This window comes from Chiloscyllium plagiosum, chromosome 45 (assembly GCF_004010195.1).
Source record: "Chiloscyllium plagiosum isolate BGI_BamShark_2017 chromosome 45, ASM401019v2, whole genome shotgun sequence".
NCBI lineage: Eukaryota > Metazoa > Chordata > Chondrichthyes > Orectolobiformes > Hemiscylliidae > Chiloscyllium > Chiloscyllium plagiosum.
The window spans coordinates 7413464-7434199 of record NC_057754.1 but is presented as its reverse complement, the minus strand read 5'-3'; the positions used below and the strand labels follow the sequence as shown (position 1 = coordinate 7434199).

The window sequence follows — 20736 nt, the reverse complement described above, 5'->3', positions numbered from 1 at the left end:
AAGATGAAGGGGATTTGTCTCATGAGAAAAAAGCTGAGCAGGTCGGGCCTTTGTTCAATGGATACAGACACAGAGAACACTGGAGAAACTCAGCAGATCTGCCAGCATCTTTGGAAGGGGAGAGAGTGTGAGAGAGAGAATTAACGCCCAGTGCTGGCGAATGCGACTAGATTAGGATATCTGGTTGACATGGATGAGTTGGACCAAAGAGTCTGTTTCCATGCTGTACATCTCTGTTTCAAGTCAGGTATGACACTCCTTCACTTCTCATAGTGATGAAAAAGAGTCATACCAGATTTGAAATGTTAACTCTGTGGTTTTCTTTCTCCACAGTGCTTTTCCAGTATTCTCTTTGCTTTGGATTTCTGATATCTGCAGTGTTTTGCCTCTATACCCACTGGAGTTTAGAGGAATGGGAGGTGATCCCATTAAAACAGGGGATTTAATTTGGTTTGATTTATTGTGTACCTAGGTACAGTGAAAAGTTTAGCATGCATTACAGGCAGATCAAAGATCATGGGGTGGTAGAACAGAGCAAGGAATACAATGTTATATACGGCTGCAGAGAAGGCGCGCAAAGTGAGATCAACGTTAGATTTAAAATTTGGGAGGTCCATTCAGAAGTCTAATAACAGCAGGGAAGAAGCTGTTATTGAACCTGTTGGCACGTGTTTTGTACCTTCTGGCCAATGGAAGAGGTTGAACAAGATTGTAACTGGGTTGGGAGGGGTCTTTGATGATGTTGGCTGCCTTCCCAAGGCAGTGGGGAATGTAGACAGAGTCAATGGATGGAAGGTTGGCCTAAGTGATGGATGGCTAAATTCACAACTCTCTGTAATTTCATACGGTCCTGGGCAGATCAGTTGCCATACCAAGCTATGATACATCCAGATAGAATGCTTTCTATGGTGCATCTATAAAAGTTGGCGAGTTCAGCATTTGACGAGGTAAGTGCTGAAAGGTTCTTTCCCCTTGTGGGGGAATCTAAAAGTTGTTTGAAAATAAGGAATCTCCCATTTAGGGCGAGGAGGAGGAGGAGGAGTTTCTTCTCTCGGAGAGTCTTGCACATCAAGCAGTGGACTCCAGAGCATTGCATGTACTCAAGGCTGAGTTAGGGTTTGGGGAGGAAGGCAGAGATTGAAGTTTTCAAAATCATGAGGGGTCTGGAAATAGTAGACAAGGAGACAAGGCTTCTCATCAGATCAAGAATCAGTAGGCACAGTTTTAAAGCATTTTGCAAAAGAAGCAAATGTGAGGCAAAGGAATAAAACATTTTCACGCAACAAGTAGTTAGGGTCTGGAGCACACTGCCTGGAAGTGCCCAACACAATTAGATTAGATTAGATTAGATTAGATTACTTACAGTGTGGAAACAGGCCCTTCGGCCCAACAAGTCCACACCGCCCCGCCGAAGCGAAACCCACCCATACCTCTACATTTACCCCTTACCTAACACTACGGGCAATTTAGCGTGGCCAATTCACCTGACCTGCACATCTTTGGACTGTGGGAGGAAACCGGAGCACCCAGAGGAAACCCCACACAGACACGGGGAGAACGTGCAAACTCCACACAGTCAGTCGCCTGAGGCGGGAATTGAACCCGGGTCTCTGGCGCCGTGAGACTCTGCCGGGTCTCTGCTAACCACTGTGCCACCGTGCCGCCCACTAAGGACATCAGCTTGAGACCCAGCTCTGCTTTGCAGAGGGACACCACTCAAGGCTCCTGCTCAATCAGGCTCCAAATCTCCGTTGGTGTCAGACAAGGGGGGCAAATGTTGGGGCAAGTGTATGGTCATGTCAGCAGTTGTCCTACACCTGACATTTGCGCTAATAGGTGTGGGGAAGTGAGACCATTGAATATTGTTAAGGCCAAAGCAAATAGATTCTTGCTTATTGATGGCAGGTCAGGAAGTAGAGATAAGCCCCCAGTCAGATCATTGATCTGAATGTGCCAATGGCCTATTCTTGTGCTGTCCACATTAGTCTGATCACCTACCAGTGACACCACCCTCTGCAATGTGAATGGTTCCTTTGGGAAGAACCTTTCATTCACCAATCCCAAACCCGACCACCCGAAGCATCAGGCCGAAATCCATTCTGTCCGTGCATCAAGCCTGCCACCTCAGGAGTCAGTCTGGTAAACCTTCGCTGCATTCTCTCTCAACACATTCGTGGGTAATGAGAGTGAAACTGCACACGCTGCTTTGGGTGTGGTCTCACCAAGGCTGCCTGCAGCTGCAGTAAGACTTCCTTGTTCCTGCATTCAAATCCTCTTGCAATGAAGGTCAGCTGCTTGCTGCACTTTCCTGTTTTCAATGACTGGTGTATGAGGATGCCCAGGTCCCTCCGTACGTCAGCATTCCCAACTATCACCATTTAAGTGAAATACTCCACTCTGTTTTTTTTCCACTGAAGTGGATGGCTTCCCATTTATCTCTGTTTTACTGCATCTGTTATGCATTGGCCAACTCACTCAACTTGTCAAAAACACCTTTAAGACTTTTCACATCTTTGTCACCCACTCACAGTCCAAACTTGGAGTCGTCACCAAACTTGGTTTTAACCAGTACCTTATCAACCAGCACTCTTGATAAACTGGCAAAAATTATCAATGAGGACTTTTTGAGGAATTTTGTGAAGCTACGCTTGGTCAGGGTTTACTGCGGTTAAGCGAAATTCTTGATTATTCAGAATATTTGATCAACCGGCACACTCCTGGTCCCATAGGTGCTGGTTAGTAAAAGGCTTGCTGTATTTCATTTAATTCCCTTGTCCAAATCATCATAGAATCCCTACAGTGTGGAAGCAGGCCATTCAACCCATCAAGTTCACACTGACCCGTTGAAGAGCGTACCATAAGCACTCCGGTGCTCCCCACCAACCCATCTCCACCCAATCCCTGTAACCCTGCATTTTCCATGGCTTAGCACACCTAGCCTACATAACCCTGGACACTATGGAGCAAATTAGCATGGCCAATCCATCCTAACCTGCACACCTTGGGACTGTGACAGTCACCCAAGGCTGAAATCGAACCTGCGTCCCTAGTACTTTGAGGCTGTTAACCATTGAGCCACCATGACACCCATTGAAAAACTGGGGCCCAAGCACAGATCCCTAGTGTACCCCACTTGCCTTCCACTCCAAAAAAATCTATTTATTCCTGCATTGTTTCCAGTCTGCTAATCAATTCTTAACCCATGCCAATTTATTATCATCAATCCCATATGCTTTGATTTTGCATACTAACCTCTTATGTGGAACTTTATCAAAAGCCAATCCAAAAACACCACATCCTGGGGCTTTCCCACATCAGTTACTTCCTCAAACAATTCTAGCAAGTTTGTCAAACATGATTTCTCTTTCATAAAATCAACTTTGCGTGGTTTGATATTTTCCATGTGCCCTGTTATTGCATCCTTTATAAGAGACTCCACCAATTTCCGTGTGTTTGGTCTGTAATTCCTTGTTTTCTCATCCTTTTTTGACAATGTGGAGGGTGAGGAGGAGATTACATTTGACACCATCCAATCTACAGCGACTGTTCCAGAATCTACAGAATTTCAGAAGACGAGAACCAAACCATTTGTTATTTCCATGACCCACTTCCTTGAGCACCCTGGGATGTGGTTTATCGGACCCTGGGAGTTTATCCACTTCCAGACCCATGCATTTTTCCAGCACTTCACTAACCCTAATCTCCCTCAATTCCTCCTTCTTAAAAGACTCTCGCTTCCCTAGCATTCCTGGGAAGTTACTTGTGCCTTCTTTTGCGAAGTTGTTTAATTGTTGTGCCACTTCCTTGTTCCATTTATACGCGAGTGGATTAATTAATTAAAACTCACCCTGCCCAAAAGTCTCATGCCATCCCACAATGTCCTACCCCTACGTTTAGACCACCCTGTGATTCCTTTCAGTTTCAGAATTTATCTCCATTCAGGTCAGCTAGTTCTCCAACTTCGTTCACGAGACACACTGAGGGCAGGATTGGGGCGATGTCACGATGTCTCCCCTAGTCGAATTGCATGTTGACTTCCCCCCCAGCTCTGTGACCCAAAGGGAGAAACCTTTAGGGTTTGCAGGTAGAGTGGTGATGCATGGACAATAAATGCCAACTGATAAGAAAGCAAAGTTGATGTGACTCATTCGGCAGCCTGGTCTACTCCACTGCAAAGGAGAAAACCATTCCCAGGAAAGATGTTGTGAAACACAAAAGGGTTCAGAAAAGATTTACAAGGATATTGCCAGGGTTGGAGGGTTTGAGCTATAGGGAGAGGCTGAACAGGCTGGGGCTGTTTTCCCTGGAGCGTCAGAGGCTGAGGGGTGACCTTATAGAGGGTTACAAAATCATGAGGGGCATGGATAGGGTAAATAGACAAATTCTTTTCCCTAGGGTCGGGGAGTCCAGAACTAGAGAACATAGGTTTAGGGTGAGAGGGGAATGATATAAAAGGGACCTAAGGGGCAACCTTTTCACGCAGAGGGTAGTGTGTACACAGAATGAGCTGCCAGTGGAAGTGGTGGAGGCTGGTACAATTGCAACATTTAAGAGGCATCTGGATGGGTACATGAATAGGAAGGGTTTGGAGGGATAAGGGCCGGGTGCTGGCAGGTGGGACTAGATTGGGTTGGGATATCTGGTCAGCATGGATGGGTTGGACCGAAGGGTCTGTTTCCATGCTGTACATCTCTATGACTCTATGACTAAGTCAAATATGATTGTTCCTGATTGAAGGAACGTGCACTCATTGCTTCCCCATATCTGTAGGAGGGTATGGCTGCCAAACCAACAGGTACTGTGATTTCCAGGAACCCTCCCCTGCGACGGATTTGTAGTCACTCAGCCAGATCAGTCTCGAGTCAGAATAGCACTCGCACGTACACAGCTCACCATCCCTCACATAATTCGTGAAAAAAAATGTTAACGTTGACTCTGATGGCTTTTCACGTTGACTCAACAGAATGAAACTAGAAAGGTGCCTGTGTTTTCAGACACATATTTATACTCAAAGAAGGCAAAGAAAAATGGGACAGACAGGGTGAAGAGTGGGGTGTGGAACTCTTGACAAATATCAGGCACATATGTAGCCAGCCCAGCTGCCTGTCTTATTTTGTTTTATTTGTTGGGGGAGAGTTTGAGGGATAACTACACCACATCCAGTTGTCAATGGTGGTGGACAATTAACCAACTCACTGAGGGAGGAGCCTTTGTGAGTATCCCATCGATGCAAGAGACAAGACTAAAGCATTTGCCAGAATCCTCTGTGCAAGAAATGTACGGAGACACCGTATACTGCAAAGGCTATGGGCTCTGACACCATTTGGGAAACCTATTCAAGACTTGTGCTCCAGAACTTGCCAGTTCTCTAGCCAAGCTCTTCCATTATAGTTTTAACACTCACAACTACCTGACAAGGGGGAGAATTGCTCAGGGTATTGTCCTGGCAACAAAATAAAGGACAAATCCAATCCAATTACTGCCCCATCATCAGTCATCAGTAAAATTTCATCATTTGGAAGGTGGATGGTATCATCAAGCTGCACTAAGTCAAAAATAATCTATTGGCTGGTGTCCATTTTGGGTTCTGCCAGGTATCATTAGCACCTGACCTCATTACAAACACATGGACAAAAGAGCTGAATTGTGGGCAGCATGGTAGCTCAGCAGAGGTAAGCACTGCTGTCTCACAGCACCAGGGACCCGGGTCCGATTCCACCTTGGGAGACTGACTGTGTAGAGTTTGCACATTCTCTGCATGCCTGCATGGGTTTACTGCAGGTGTTCCGGTTTCCTCCCACAGTCCAAAGATGTGCAGGTTAGGTGGAGTTGCTGTGCTAAATTGCCCACAGTGTCCAGGGATGTGCAGGCTAGGTGGATTAGCCGTGCGAAATGCAGGATTCTAGGGTGAGTCTGGGTGGGATACTCTTCAGAGGGGCAGTGTGGGCTTGATGGGTTGACTGGCCTGCTTCCACACTATAAGGGATTCTACGAATTCCAGAGTGATATGAGCATGACTGTTCTTGACATCAAACAGCCCAAGAAAAACTGGAATCAATGGGTTGGAGTCATACCTAGCATATAGGAAGATGTTGTGGTTGTTGGGGGGCAGTCATCTCAACTCCAAGATGTCTATGCAGAGGTTTAGTGAAGTGTCCCTATCCTAACTGTTTTCTCTCCATCATAAGATCAAAAGTGGGGATGTTTTCAAATGATTGCACAATGTTTAGCACCATCTGCGACTCCTCAGATACCAAAACAGTCCCTGTTCAAGTGCAGTAAGACATGGTCAGTATCCAGGCCTGGACTGATAAGTAGTAAGTTATATTTACACCACATAAGTTCCAACAAGGCAATAACCATCTTCAAGAAGAGAGAATCCAACCATTATCCCTCGACATGTAATGCTATTACCATCACTGAACTCCCCACTATCAATATCCTTGGCATTACAATTGACCAGAAACTCAACTGGACTTCCCTTATAAACATAGTGGCTACAAGAGCAGGTTAGAAGCTATAAATACTGTGGTGAGTAACTCACCTCCTGACTCCAAAGCCTGTACACCATCTACAAAGCGTAAGCGAGGAACGTGATGGAATGCTCCCCACTTAAGAGTCACGGAGTCATAGAGATGCACAGCACAGAAACAGACTCGTCCGTGCTGACTAGATATCCTAAATTAATCTAGTCCTATTTGTCAGCACTTGGCCCATATTCCTCTAAACCCTTCCTCTTCATGTACCCATCCAAATGCCTTTTAAATGTTGTAATTGTACCAGTCTCCACCACTTCCTCTGGGAGCTCATTCCATACCCGTACCACCCTCTGTGTGAAAACAATTGCCCCTTAGGTCCCTCTTAAATGTTTCCCCTCTCACCCTAAACCTATGCCATGTAGGTCTGGAGTCCCTCAACCCAGGGAAAAGACTTTGTATATCTTCCCAATCCATACCCCTCATGTTTTTATAAACCTCTATAAGGTCACCTCTCAGCTTCTGATGCTCCAGGCAAAACAGCCCGAGCATATTCAGCCTCTCCCTATACCTCCAACCCTGGCAACATCCTTGTAAATCTTTTCTGAACCCTTTCAAGCTTAACAACATCCTTCCTAAATTCTCTGGATGAGTGTAGTTCCAACAATACACAAGGATAAAAGTCACATAGCACCAGATTATAGTCCAACAGGCAAATTTGGAAGCTTTTGGAGCGCTGCTTCATCAGGTGGTTGTGGAGAATAAGATTATTTCCACAATCACCTGATGAAGGAGCAGCGCTCCAAAAGCTCACGCTTCCAAATAAACCTATTGGACTATAACCTGGTGTTGTGTGATTTTTAACTTTGTACACCCCAATCCAACACCGGCGTCTCCAAATTGACAATACACAAGTTTGACAAGGACAAAGCAGCCCACTTGATTAGTGCCACATCCACAAACATCCACTGCCTCCCCCACTGGTGCTTAGTAGCAGCAATGTGTACCATCTACAAGATGCACTGCTGCAACTCACCCACGCTCCTTCAACAGTACTTTCCAAACCCATTAACTCTACCACTCAGAAGCTCAAGGGCAGCGGGTATATGTGAACACCACAAACTGCAAGTTACCCTCCGAGACAATCACCATCCTGACTTGGAATTATATTAGCTGTTCTTTCACTGTCACTGGGTCAAATCCTGGAATTCCTCCTAAATGACATTGTGGGTATATCTATACCATGCAGATTGCAGCGGTCCAAGGAGAGAGGTCATCACCACTTTCCCAAGTGGCAATTAAGAAATTGCAATAAATGTTGGGTCTAGCCAGAGACAACCACATCGCATGTAAGAATTTTAAAACTACAATTGATCCAATTCTCTGTACTTTTTTTTCTATTGCATGTTTTATTTTACATTTTGTAAATTACTATGAATATGTATCCACTACTTTTATAGATTTCCCTGATCACAACGAATCACAGTGTATATAAAATATAAATCTCCACTTCATCTGGATATTTTGCCAATGATCCTTAATCAGTTTCCCGAGTGTCCAGTGAGTGGAAATGGTTTCTCCTTATTTACTCAGTCAACACCCTTTGTGATTTTGAACTATTTAAACTCTCCAGAGCCTTCTGTGTTCTAAGGCAAACAACTCCAGCTCTTCCACATTCTTCGAAGTCCTGACTTGGAATAATACCCTGGAACTCCTTCCCAAAGATCACTGAGGGTGCACCGGCATCAGCCGTTCAAGAAGGCAGCTGTCTTCCACCTTCTCAAGGGCAATTAAGGATGGGCAATAAACGCTGGCCTAGTCACCAATGCCCGCGTGCGTGAATAAATGGAAATGAATAAATGGACCTTGTACCTGGTCCCATTCAAATAAATCTCATTTGCATCCTCAAGTCCTTAACATTCTTCCGAAAGTTTTCCGCCCAGAGTTGGGCACGCGTTCACCATGATTTATAAAACATTAGCACAAGCTCCTCATTTTTGTACATGTTCCTGTATCAATCAGGTAAAAAATTTATTTTTGACTGCTCTTCAGAGCTCTGTCTGATTTTCAAGAACTATGTTTTGGTTTTCAGGAGCTCCTTTCTCATTCTCACTGATTCACCTATGGGGTGGTGCAGTCACATAGTGACAATCCTGTTTTTGTTGATACGCGGCTATTTGGACTCACATAGAAACAGAATTAGAAAACTTAACAATATCCTCAATAATGATTAATTCTCCATTTAACTTGAAACCACAACACAAAAGAATGCATTCATTTCCTGGACAGCACAGGATTGGAAGTTGTTATAACAGGCATTGGCTAACAAAAGTTATTCTTTCAAAATAACACTGACACAAAGTCTGAACATGTCTTCCCAAGCTGTTGAGAATACAGCTAATGTACTTCCATTGCATATGCACTTAGCTGGAACGCTTTAACCAGGTATTTGCAACATTATTTACTGCATTTCGGGATCTTAACATCAGACTTAAATTTAATAATTCACACAGTGTCCATTACAACAGCATCCTCTAGATTTTTCTCTATATGATGACTCCTGACATATGCAGGCTTAAGCTCCAGATTCCACATTTCATTTGCATGGATATCGTTGGCAGGACGCTTTCAAGTATTCCTGGTTCCCAATTAGAATAATAGAATCCCTATTGTGGAAGCCACTTGGCCTACTCAGTCACACTGACCCTCCGAACAGCATCCCACCCTATCCCTGTAGCCCTGAAATCCCCCCACGGGTAATCCACCTAGCCCACACATGCCTGGACACGATGGGGCAACTAAACACAGTCCACGCACCTAACCCACACATCTGGAGGGCATAGGTTTAGGGTGAGAGGGGAAAGATATATAAGAGGCAACCGTTGCACGCAGAGGTTGGCGCTTGTATGGAATGAGCTGCTGGAGGAGGTGATGAAAACTGGTACAATTACAACATTTAAAAGGCACCTGGACAGGTATATGAATATGAAGGGTTTAGAGGGATATGGGCCAGGTGCTGGTAGGTGGGACTAGATTAGTTTAGGTTATCTGGTCGGTATGGACAAGTTGGACCAAAGGGTCTGTTTCCACACTATATATCTCTATGACTCTAGATATACAGCATGGAAACAGACCCTTCGGTCCAATCTGTCCATCCTGAACAGATATCCCAACCCAATCTAGTCCCACCTGCATCCACGCTCATATAGTCGCACGAGGGATAAATCAAATCCGGGTCCCTGGCGTTGTGAGGCAGCAATGCTAACCACTGAGTTTTGCTTTGTTGACAGGTTAGGACCTCTGCAGCCTCCTTTTCTGCTATTGCAGCTCCTTAACCCATCATCCCTTCCTGGTTGCTTTTGCAGCCTATCTAGTGAACCAATCAGCAGCAAGGACAGTTGAGATATGTTCTGTAATAGGAGGAGTAATATCTTACTATTTCTATTCACTGAGATTACTGGTGTCTCATTGGTCACCGCACAGAGTGAATTCTGTCCGGCATTTTGCAGGCTAATTCACTGTTTGCTGTCCCCGGTCTGTCCATCACAAGTGAGGAACCCACATGCTTTCTTAAACATAGCTTTTCCCTGTCACCTTTAAAGATTTATGGACTCGAACAGAGGCCTCTCTGCCCCTGCGCGATAAAGATTTGCTTCTCTGATTTGAAAACTCAGTCCGAAGCAGAGAAAAGGCAAACTCCCTGAAGTGTTTGGGTGAACCATGCAGACAACGCAAGTTTTTTCAATGTCTTTATTATGTAAAAATAAAAGTGCTCCTAAAGCACTCAGCAATTTGGGTGCAAATGGAGAGCTGGAAGAAAGAGACCTCATTTACTTAACAACTGTCACCACCTGAGGGCATCACAAAGTGCTTTACAGTTTTGAAGCGTGGTGACTGTTGAAATGCAGAAAGCACAGCAGCCAATTCACACGCAGGAAACTCACAGGAACAACACTTGTCATAAATATCAAATAAATTATTTTTCAGTGAAGTTTTGGCTCCAGAGACACTGGCGAGATCTCCTCCTGGTCTTTCTCCACACCAACCTCCCCACCAAGAGTCACACCAACATGGGGGGGGGAAAAAGGGGTCATTCAGCCCTTCAAATTGTGTAGAGGCACCATTAATCTCCACCAAAGGGTTCAAGCGGACACTCAGCTTAACCAAATCACCGCACCTCTGCCAGCAATGCGCCCACCTTGTTACCAGTGGCACTGTCAGGCTAGTTTGCAGACTCACGCCTCTGGAACGGTCTGAACCAGAGGACTGATTGGGATTTTGAAGGCATTTGTTTGGTCTTGGGTCTTGGGTCTTGTGGGGGTGGGGGGGATGGTGATGGGAGGGGAAGACTAAAGTATGTGAAGGGTGCTGACCAGGTAATCGCAATTCTGGAGGTCTTCTCCAGATGTATTGTCCCCAAGGTAATGTGAATTCCTTTATATCCATGGGGTCACTCCCTCCTGCTACATGCCTGGCCAGGGACGAAACTGCACCTTTCGGTTTCTGAGGTAACAGAGTCAGAATGCAAGGAGTCGGGTGAGACTGGACACTCACCACCCCCCACCACAGCAGGTTTTGGAGGGGGCAGGGATGGGGTAGGGGCGAAAATGCAGGGGAAGAGGGTCCCACGCTATGAGGGCCTCCCACCCACTGGGAGACAAGGTCCTTATCACCACCCCCACCCTTCAGCGTTCGCTGTTCGGTCACATCACGTACAAAGTCCTGTTCTGTCACACCACTGGCTGCCCCAGGAGTCTCACATCGTCGAATGGGCACAGGTCAAGCACCTGAAGAAAAAGAGGGACAACGTGTTAGTTATCTGACAAAGCAGGTAGAGGCTTTTCTGTCCCCGCGCCCCCCACCCCTACCCCTAGCCTGTTTCATTCTTTGTGGCTTGGGCATAGAGATGTACATCACCGGAAAGACAGCCTTTGGTCCAACTCGTCCTTTCCGACCAGATATCCTAACCTAATCTAGTCCCATTTGCCAGCACTTGGCCCATATCCCTCTAAACCCTTCCTATTCATGTGACAAATATCACACTGTAACCCTTTTGGTACCTTTCACCAAAATATAATCTTGAAGGTACATATTTACTAATACCCACCCTCATCTCCCTCATTGTGCAAAGCCTCTCTCTTTTTTTGGGGGTGGGGGGGGGTGGGGCGCTGTGAAAGAGCTCCAGATCATTGAACCCTCACAATGCAGCAGGGCCATTTGGCCCTTCAACTCCACACTGACTCTCTGATGAACATTTCTGCAGCGATCCACCCCCAACCGTATCCTCATATTTCCCACAGCTAATCCACCGAGCCTACACATCTCTGGACACAATCAACGATTTTAGCACGGCCAATCCTCCTAACCTGCACATCTTTGGACTGTGGGAGGAAACCCATGCAGATACGGGGAGAACATGCAAACTCCACACAGACAGACAGTCACCTGAGGGTGGAATCGAACTCTGGGCCCCCAGCACTGTGAAGCTGAAGTGCTAACCAGAGCCACTATGTCACCCTGTGATTTCCTCACCAGAAGAAAGAGTTTCTCTCAAATCAACCTGATTTGAAGAATTGTTTCAAAAACCCCAATTCGATTACCCGGTAGTGTTCCAGACACTCATATTCGCTCTTTCTGATACTGGACAGAACATGGCATTATTTTACAAATTGTTGAGAATGGAATAAATAAAGAGCAAGAATAGGCCATTTGGCCCATTGATGCTGCTACACCATTTCGATGCAATCTTCTGCATCAATCTCATGTCCCTTGATTCCCCAAGAGACCAAAATAAAACCATCTCCCTGGTGCTAACGGTGGAGATACTACAACACTCGTGGGGGAAGAAAACTCCAAAGATTCCCAATCCCTCGAGGGAAGCCTGTTCTCCTCCTCCGGCTCCTATACAATAGGGCCTAATTCCAAGACTGTGCCCCCCCCCCCCCCCCCAACCATTTCTTAGGTTCCCTGACCAGGACAGGGAGTCAATCTCCCAGTGTCGACCCTGTCAAACCCCTTCACAATCTTGCACATCTCTACACAATCACTTTCCATTCTTCTAAGCTCTGGACCCAATTTAAGCAGGCAGAACCCCGCTGTTACTAAAGGGTCGCCTCGCACTAGGGACCGATCTCATGAACTATTGGCTCCGATGCAAATATAGCCCTCCTTTGATGTGGAAGGATTTCATACTGGTATTACAGTCGTGGTCTCACCAAATTCTTTAAACCCATACTCCCAGTTCCCATGCCTTCCTAATTACTCGCTGCACATTTCTTTGTGCGGGCAAACTTCATGGCACCACCAATCTGTACATTGCTGCTCTTTTGACAAGGTTATTCTGTCCTTGGTTGTTTTCTCACCCCCAGAGGGGTTGTAAATGCAGTGGTTCCGGGGTGTCTGGTTTGTGTGTGGGGGTTTTAGGGCCAATTTTGATTATAGATAACCGATACTGCCTCAGACAAAAGGCTTTCAAAAGGTTTTTTAAAAAAAATACTTGCACATTGAAAGGGGCACGGCCAGATCTCTCAGCTCAGTTTTGGTTTGAGCAGTCTGGCTGGTTTTGTTTGCAGCAGCTCGTCAAATTTTAGCTGGGAACCCAGAGAAGCTGCTGAACCCAAAGAAACAGCTCCACGCTGATCCTCTCTCTCTCTGCACAATCCCTCCGGGAAGAACCAGTGTTAAAATTTACCTTTTTTCCAAAGTGGGGGGGTTTATAGGGATTGTTGCAGGAATTCGGAACAGCAGCATAAAAGGTGGGACAGTCTGTTGGGTTTTCAGATGGTTAAGTTATTCTGTTCTCTTTCATTTGGTACTCTAAGTAAATTCTGCTTTGTTTAAAACCAAGAGGTTTTGCCCAGCTGCATCATTCCTGGAATATCCACTATACACCTGCTTAAAACAACTAGAAAAGTTAGGGTCTTCTTGAAATGTTTTTAGGGGAGGGGTCTGAGCTGGTCCATAACAAATCCCTTCATTTCCCCACCGCACACCGGGAAGAAGTCACGTACGTTGCCGTTGTTGCTGGCGAGGTCCAGCGGGGTGTCCTCCTCCAGGTTGGGCAGCAGCGGGTTGGCACCAGCCTGGCAGAGGGCAACAGCGATGCCAGCGTCTAGCCGCCCCACCGCCAGGTGGAGGGGAGTGCAGCCATTGTACATTGGAGCGTCCACTTCACCTCCAGCTCGCAGCAGCCGCGTCACCAGCCCCAACTCCCCTAGCTCCACCGCCAGATGCAAGGCAGTCCGTCCACTCGTTGATTCCTGCCAACCGAAGAGAGAGAGAGAGAGTGTCAAAGAATTAAGATTGGAGACAGGATGACATTCCCCACTCCACTCAACTCAACCACGGTTGCCAGTCAGCTGGTGAGACTGGAACGGAGCTAGGCAGAGAGTTTGTGCTCAGTCTCACAGCTCTCAACCACAGCCAGTGTCACCGGCGATGCCAGTTTATATGTGCTCGCTAATAAAGGATTACCATTGATTCCTCTTAAACTGAACAACGTGACTGACTGGACCTCTTCACAGTTAGCCCTCTCCATCCCGGAGTCACGTCAAGTCCTACTCCTAGTGAGTTGCCGTTAACTCTGGCGTGGGGACGGAATGACAGATGGACAGAGTGAAATCTCCAGCCACTTCCAAGGAGAGTGCTGCATGAGGTGAGACTTCAATTAACCGAAAGGCATTGGCCTAAGTTCGGTATTTTAGGACTGTCCGCTACTACTCAGTACGAGTGAGCGACGTGGGTACTGGGGCTGTGTTAAGAACCTGCCCTGATTGCAGGCAACGCAGCTGCAGCAGTACAGCCTGTGTAATGGGGATTGAGAGGACGGTCTCCCCCTGACTTTGGTCAGGGAGCTGAACCAAGAAGTATAGCCGGTAAAACTTGCTAACTACAAAATTTCTGTGGATATGCGCATGTATGCCACTGTATACATGTGCAAGTATGCACATGTCTGTATATGTGTGCGCACACACGTGTATGTGCGTCGCTGCATATATATGCACATATGTGTATGTATCTCTGTGTGTATACGCGTCTGTATGCATATGTGCCCGTGGTTTGGTATGCCGAAGGTTGGTAACTGGAGTCATAGGGCAGTGTTTGACCTGTGTATTGACTCTCGCTCCTGAAGACAGCATGTAGTCCACCATCACATCATTCCTATAAAGGACTGCCAGGTGCAAACAGGTCAAACCTGCAGGAAGAGAGATCATTTAGTAAGAAGGTGGGACACAGTTCGCTTCAAGTATCCCCCCTCCCAATGTCACCCGAGTTCACTCTTTTTCCACAGGATAAATTAAGAGAAGACCTCTCCACCAGCATGTACCAGCTCTATCTCAGCAACATATCCCAACATGTGCAAGATCCCACAAAGAACGACAGCCAGGTAACCTACATTCCATTTTTAAACAATTTCTCAAGCTGAGGATCAATGGACGGACAATGGCTGTGCTCTCACTCAAGATCAAATTGCGCCCCTGCCAGACAGAAGCGATCACTGGTTTAATGTCTCATCCAAGAGACAGTACCTCTGACAGTGCAGCATTCCTGTGGGCAGCTTTGCCTATTGTTTTTTCCTTCACGATTTGAACCCAGAAACTTGTGACTTGTGAGTTGAGCATACTATCAATGAAGCCACCACATTCTCTCTCTCTAATCTGCCCGCACCGAGTGTGGAACGTGACTGGTTGGATTTTGTGGCAAAGTGACTGCTTTCTCAAAGGCCCGCACCTTGCCAATTATGTCTCTCAAGGTTCCGAGGTCCCGGGGGGCTGGGGGTTTCAAATCCAAACAAGGCATGCTCTTTGGCTGTGACAGGCTTTGTAAGGACCGGCACACACTCCTCCAGGCTGTACTGGCAGGCCAGGTGCAGTGCGGTGTTTCCGTTACGATCCTGTAGCTCTGTGTCCACTCCCTTCAAAACCAGTTGCCGCACTATCTTCGTCTGGCGCGTGTACATGGCCAAATGCAGGGGCGTCTGAAATTCAGAACAAACACTGGTTTAGTGCAATGTCAGCACGTAGCTAGCACACAACCGGAACATGGTTGCAATAACAGAGTGTTTCACAGGAAACGAGTAGGCCGTTATTGCCCAAGAGCCTTTCCCCACGCTGTGCCATAACGCTGCTGATAATCAATAATTTATCAACCTCTGCTTTGAGCCTACTCAAAGGCCAAGCCTCCTCTGTGAGAGAGATTTCCACAGGTTCACCGTCCTCTCAATGTTTCTCCTCATCGCGGTCTGAGATGGCGTCGTCCTTAGTTTTAAATTGTGCCCCCCCCGGTTCTAGACTCCAGACCAAGAGAAACATCTGACCTGCATCTCCCCTTCTATCCCTTTAAACATTTTGTAAGTTTCAATGGGATCACCTCTTATTCTTCAAGTCTCTAGAGAATACAGGCCTGGTTTGTACAGCCATACATATACGGTACGGAAACTGACCCTTTGGTCTAACTCGTCCCAAGTTTCCCCAAACTAACTAGTCCCACTTGTCTGCATTTGGCCTATATCCCTCTAAACCCTTCCTTTGTACATACCCATCAGATGCCTTTTAAATGTCATAACTGTACCTGAATCTACCACTTTCTCCAGCAATTCATTCCACATACGAATCACCTGGTGTGAAAAGATTGCCCCACAGGTCCCTTTTAAATCTTTCTCCTCTTACCTATAAACTATGCCCTCTAGTTTTGAACTCACCCACCCTGGGGAAAAGACCATTCCTATTCACCTTATCTATGCCTCTCATGATTTTATAAACTTCTATAAAGGTCACCCCTCAACCTCCAATACTCCAGTGGAAACAGTCCCAGCCTATCCTTATAACTCAAACCCTCCACTCCTTGCAACATCCTGGTAACTCTTTTCTGAACTCTCTCCAATTTAATAATATCTTTCCAATAACAGGGCGACCAGAACTGGACGCAGTACTCCAGAAGTGACCTCACCAATGTCCTGTACAATGTGGTGTGTAAATTACCACAAGTTAATCTTTACCCCATCTCCTGGGAACAAGTCTGGTGAACCTTTGTTGTACTTCCTCGGAGAATAATGACTTTCCTGAGATAAGGAGACCAAAACTGAACACAGGACTCCAGGTATGGTCTAACTAAGTTCCTATACAATTGAAACACGTTGGTTATACAATTGCTCTTGTACTCAAATCCTCTTGTGATAAAGGCCAACATTGGCCATTCTAATAGCTCAGCACACTTGCATGTTAGCCTTCAGTGATTTATCCTGAAGAAGGGCTCATGCCCGAAACGCGACTCTCCTGTTCCTTTGATGCTGCCTGACCTGCTGTGCTTTTCCAGCAACACATTTTCAGCTCTGATCTCCAGCATCTGCAGTCCTCACTTTCTTCAGTGATTTATCAACAAGGATACTAGGTGCCTTTGTAGATCTACACTTTCCAACCTCTCACCATTTGAGAAATACTCTGCACATCTGTTTTTCTTGCCAAAGTGGATAACCACACATGATTCCACATTATATTCCACCTGCCATGTTTTGCCTAATCAGCAAGTCTTTCCAAATCCTCCTGAAAACATTTGACACTTTCCTCACACTCCCACTTGGTTTTGTATCATCTGCAATTCTGGTAATTTCACATTTGGTCCCCATGTCCAAATGATTGATATAAACCATGAACTGGTAGGAGTGCTGATCCTTACAGTATCCCACCAGTCCCGGCCTGCCAATGAGTCTTTATTGCTACTCTGTTTTGTCTGTTAGCCAAGAGGTTATGTCACTATATCATCTCCTAAATCAAATATTCTAACCAACCTCCTGTAGGGGACTTTATCAAAAGCCTTCTCAAAAATCCAAAATATAGTACATCCATCAATTCGCCTTTATCAATTACATTAGTAACATCCTGAAAAAAACTCAACAAGTTTATCAAACATAACTTTCCCTTCTCAAATCTATGCTGACCATGCCCAATCAGATAACTTCTTATCCAAGTGTTCATTTATTACATCGTTTATTCCCTATGCCTCGTGTAAGGACAAACAGTCTGTAAGTCCGTCTTTTATTTCCTCGCTGCTTTCTTAAATATTAGGGTGACATTTCCAAGCTTCCAATCTGCAAGATTCCTTCCAGAATCAATGGAACTTTTGCAACAACTCTCTCAACAGCCACCTTCTTCAACATTCTGGCTTGGAGGAGAAAGTGAGGACTGCAGATGCTAGAGATCAGAGTCAAAAAGCGTGGTGCTGGAAAAGCACAACAGGTCAGGCAGCATCCGAGGAGCAGGAGAGTCGACGTTTTGGGCATTAGCCCTTCATCAGAAATATGGGGAGACCCCCAAGGGGCTGAGAGATAAATGGGAGGGGGAGGTGGGCTTGGCATCTTATCTCAGATCCAACCCTCCAACTTCGCACCACCCTCTTGAGCTGTCCTACCTGTCCATTTTTCTTTCCACCTATCCACTGAACCCTCCACTCTGACCTATCGTCATCACCCCCACCTTCATCAACCTATTGCCTTCCAAGCTACCTTCACCCCAGCCCCAGCCCCTCCCATTTATCTCCCAAACCCCCTCGAGCCTCCCCCACATGCCTGAAGAAGAGCTTGTGCCCAAAACGTCGACTCTCCTGCTCTCGGATATTGCCTGACCAGCTGTGTTTTTCCAGCGCCACACTTTTGGCTCTGGAATGTAGGCCATCAGGTGCGAGGAGCTGGTCAACTTTCAGTCCCATTAATTTCCCTAAGTACTACCTTCCTACTAATACTCATTTCTTTCAACTCATTCTCTCTAGTCATTTGGATCTTGAATTCTGGGAGATTTCTTGTATCCTCTGCCGTTTCTTGATTGCCCCATTATAAATTCTCCTGATTCCACATTTCCTTTTTACATACTGTAGAAGCTTTCACAGTCCATTTTTAATTTTTTTGCCAGATTGTATTTGTCATTCTTCCTTTCTTTATCGGTTTCTTGATCCTCCTTTGCTGCATTCTAAGAACCTCTCCGTCCTCCGCGTTATTACTGCTTCTGGACACCGTATAAGGCCTTCCTTTTCATCTTATACAATCCTTAACTTCCTTTGTCAACCACAGTTGATTGACCTTTTGTGAATTTCACAACTTGAAGAAATGTCATGAAGATGCAAGGCATCTGATAGTTCCTAAAAGACTAATCAGTCACTTACATATAGTCATGCCTTTTAATATATTTTTCCCAATCTAGCTTGGCCGATTTATGACTCATGCCCTCATGATCCCCCTTCATTCAAACTGAACTACCTAATTTCCAAACATAATGTAAAATTTTAATCACATTGTGGTTACTCATCCCAATTGTGAATTAGCCCTTTCTATGTACATAACACTAGAACCAAAATAGCTTGTAATTTAATTGGTTCCTTGACATACTGCTCTAGCAAATCATCCCTCAGTCACTCCAGAAACTATTTCTGCACACCGTTACTGTTCAATTCGTTTACCCAACCTATATGCAGATTGAAGTCACCCATTTTTGGAAAACTGCATTTAATTCTGGTCTCCCTACTATTGGAAAGACTTTGTTAAACTTAAGAGGGCTCAGAAAAGATTTACGAAGATGTTGCCAGGGTTGGAGGGTCTGAGCTACAGACAGAGGCTGAATAGACTGGGGTTATGGAGTGGTGGAGGCTGTGGGGTGACCTTAGAAAAGTTTATAAGATCATGAGGAGCATGGATAGGGTGAATAGTCAAGGCCTTTTCTCCTAGGGCAGGGGCGTCTAAAACTAGAGGGGAAAGGTTTAAGGTGAGAGGGGTGACGTTGTCATGCAGAGGGTGGTGCGTGTGTGGAATGAGCTGCCAGAGGAAGTGGTAGAGGCTGGTACAATGACAACTTCTAAAAAGGCATCTGGATGGGGACATGATTAGGAAGGGTTTAGAGGGATACGGGCCAAATGCTGGGACTAGATTAATTTCGGATATCTGGTCAGTATGGACGAGTTGGACCGAAGGGCCTGTGTCCATGCTGTACATCTCTATGACTATGATAACTGTTGCTCTTTATACACATATGTTTCTATTCCTGATTTATACCATACCCCAACACAGCCACTGCTACTGGGTGGCCTGGAAATAAGCCCAACCAATGTCTGCTACCCCTTGCTAATCTCTTTTTTCCCCCCAAAGGAAAGTTCGGACGAAACAGTCCCAAACAAAAATGCAAACGGATGGTGAATGGAAACTTTCACGACCAAACAGAAACTTACAATATCAACATAATGAGGTCTGGGGTGATGATGCCCACTGCTCTCGAAAGGCCTCAACTGTGACGGTGAGCATTGTGTGCTGCCTCTCCAGCGGCACCCAAGGGTGCACATTGCTTCACCCAAACAGATTTCACACATTATGCTTTTGATCTGAGATCCTCCCTCACTAATGTCGACTCCCATCCCTTTTCATCAGCACAATTTCACCCCCCACTTGTCTGACATTGCTCAATGTAGAATGTCCTTCAACAGGTCCCTGTCTTGGTCATCACTGAGCTTTGTTTCTGTAATGGTAGTTGTATCATATTCATTTACCTCTATTTGTGTTTGGATCGGCGCAACATCGAGGGCCAAAGGGCCTGTACTGCGCTGTATTCTTCTATGTTCTATGTTCTATCATTGAGCTTTGTTTCTGTAATGGTAGTTGTATCATATTCATTTACCTCTATTTGTGTCTATCTTGTTATGAATGCTATGTGTTTTCAGGTACAATGCCTCTTGTCTTTTTAAACATCATTTGAGGCATGCTAAATGCTCAGATTTGTTTCTCCTGTTTTCTATTCTGTTCTATCTTGTTACCGGCTATTCTTCCATCTTGGGTTACCCCTCAACTTCCCCTTCCTCTGACGAGTGAGTTTAACCCACCCATGAGCAGGTCTCCCAGTGAGGATTATCAGTCCCCATCCATTACCATAAACTGGTGCCTGCGTCTCAGAAATCTCATTCCCTCCCTCCAGCCACCAGTTCAATTTTTCACACTCAGCCACTCTTGGCATTGAGTTCAGAATGAAGCCCCTACCCGGTCTCTGAATCCTTTCTAAACTTGCTGCCTCCTCTTTCAGTGCTGTGTTTAGTACTGACCCTCCGACAGCGCAGCGCTCCCTCAGCACTGACCCTCCGACAGCGCGGCGCTCCTTCAGCACTGACCCTCCGACAGCGCAGCGCTCCCTCAGCACTGACCCTCCGACAGCGCGGCGCTCCCTCAGCACTGACCCCCTCAGCACTGACCCTCCGACAGCCCGGCGCTCCCTCAGCACTGACCCTCCGACAG

General features: G+C 46.0%; 1 protein-coding gene and 1 long non-coding RNA gene across 3 annotated transcripts in view; one reads left to right on the top strand and one right to left on the bottom strand.

The window, feature by feature from the left end:
- Positions 1 to 9744: 9744 nt before the first annotated feature.
- LOC122543876 (NF-kappa-B inhibitor epsilon-like) overlaps positions 9745 to 20736 on the bottom strand; it is a 23886-nt gene continuing 12894 nt past the window's right edge. Inside the window, exons 3-6 of the mRNA XM_043682734.1 lie at positions 15207 to 15453; positions 14582 to 14670; positions 13487 to 13735; positions 9745 to 11263 (exon numbers count right to left, since the gene is read on the bottom strand). Coding sequence (XP_043538669.1) covers positions 11207 to 11263; positions 13487 to 13735; positions 14582 to 14670; positions 15207 to 15453 — 642 coding nt within the window. The 3' untranslated portion in view covers positions 9745 to 11206. The remainder of the gene's footprint in view (positions 11264 to 13486; positions 13736 to 14581; positions 14671 to 15206; positions 15454 to 20736) is intronic.
- The window catches only part of LOC122543878, a 29012-nt gene continuing 22953 nt past the window's right edge, over positions 14678 to 20736 (top strand). Inside the window, exons 1-3 of one of the 2 annotated variants that reach the window (XR_006310172.1) lie at positions 14678 to 14862; positions 16384 to 16574; positions 19606 to 19750. This is a non-coding gene — a long non-coding RNA (uncharacterized LOC122543878). Of the gene's footprint in view, positions 14863 to 16383; positions 16575 to 19605; positions 19990 to 20736 lie in introns of those variants that run through there. The other variant, XR_006310171.1, reaches the window with a different exon arrangement.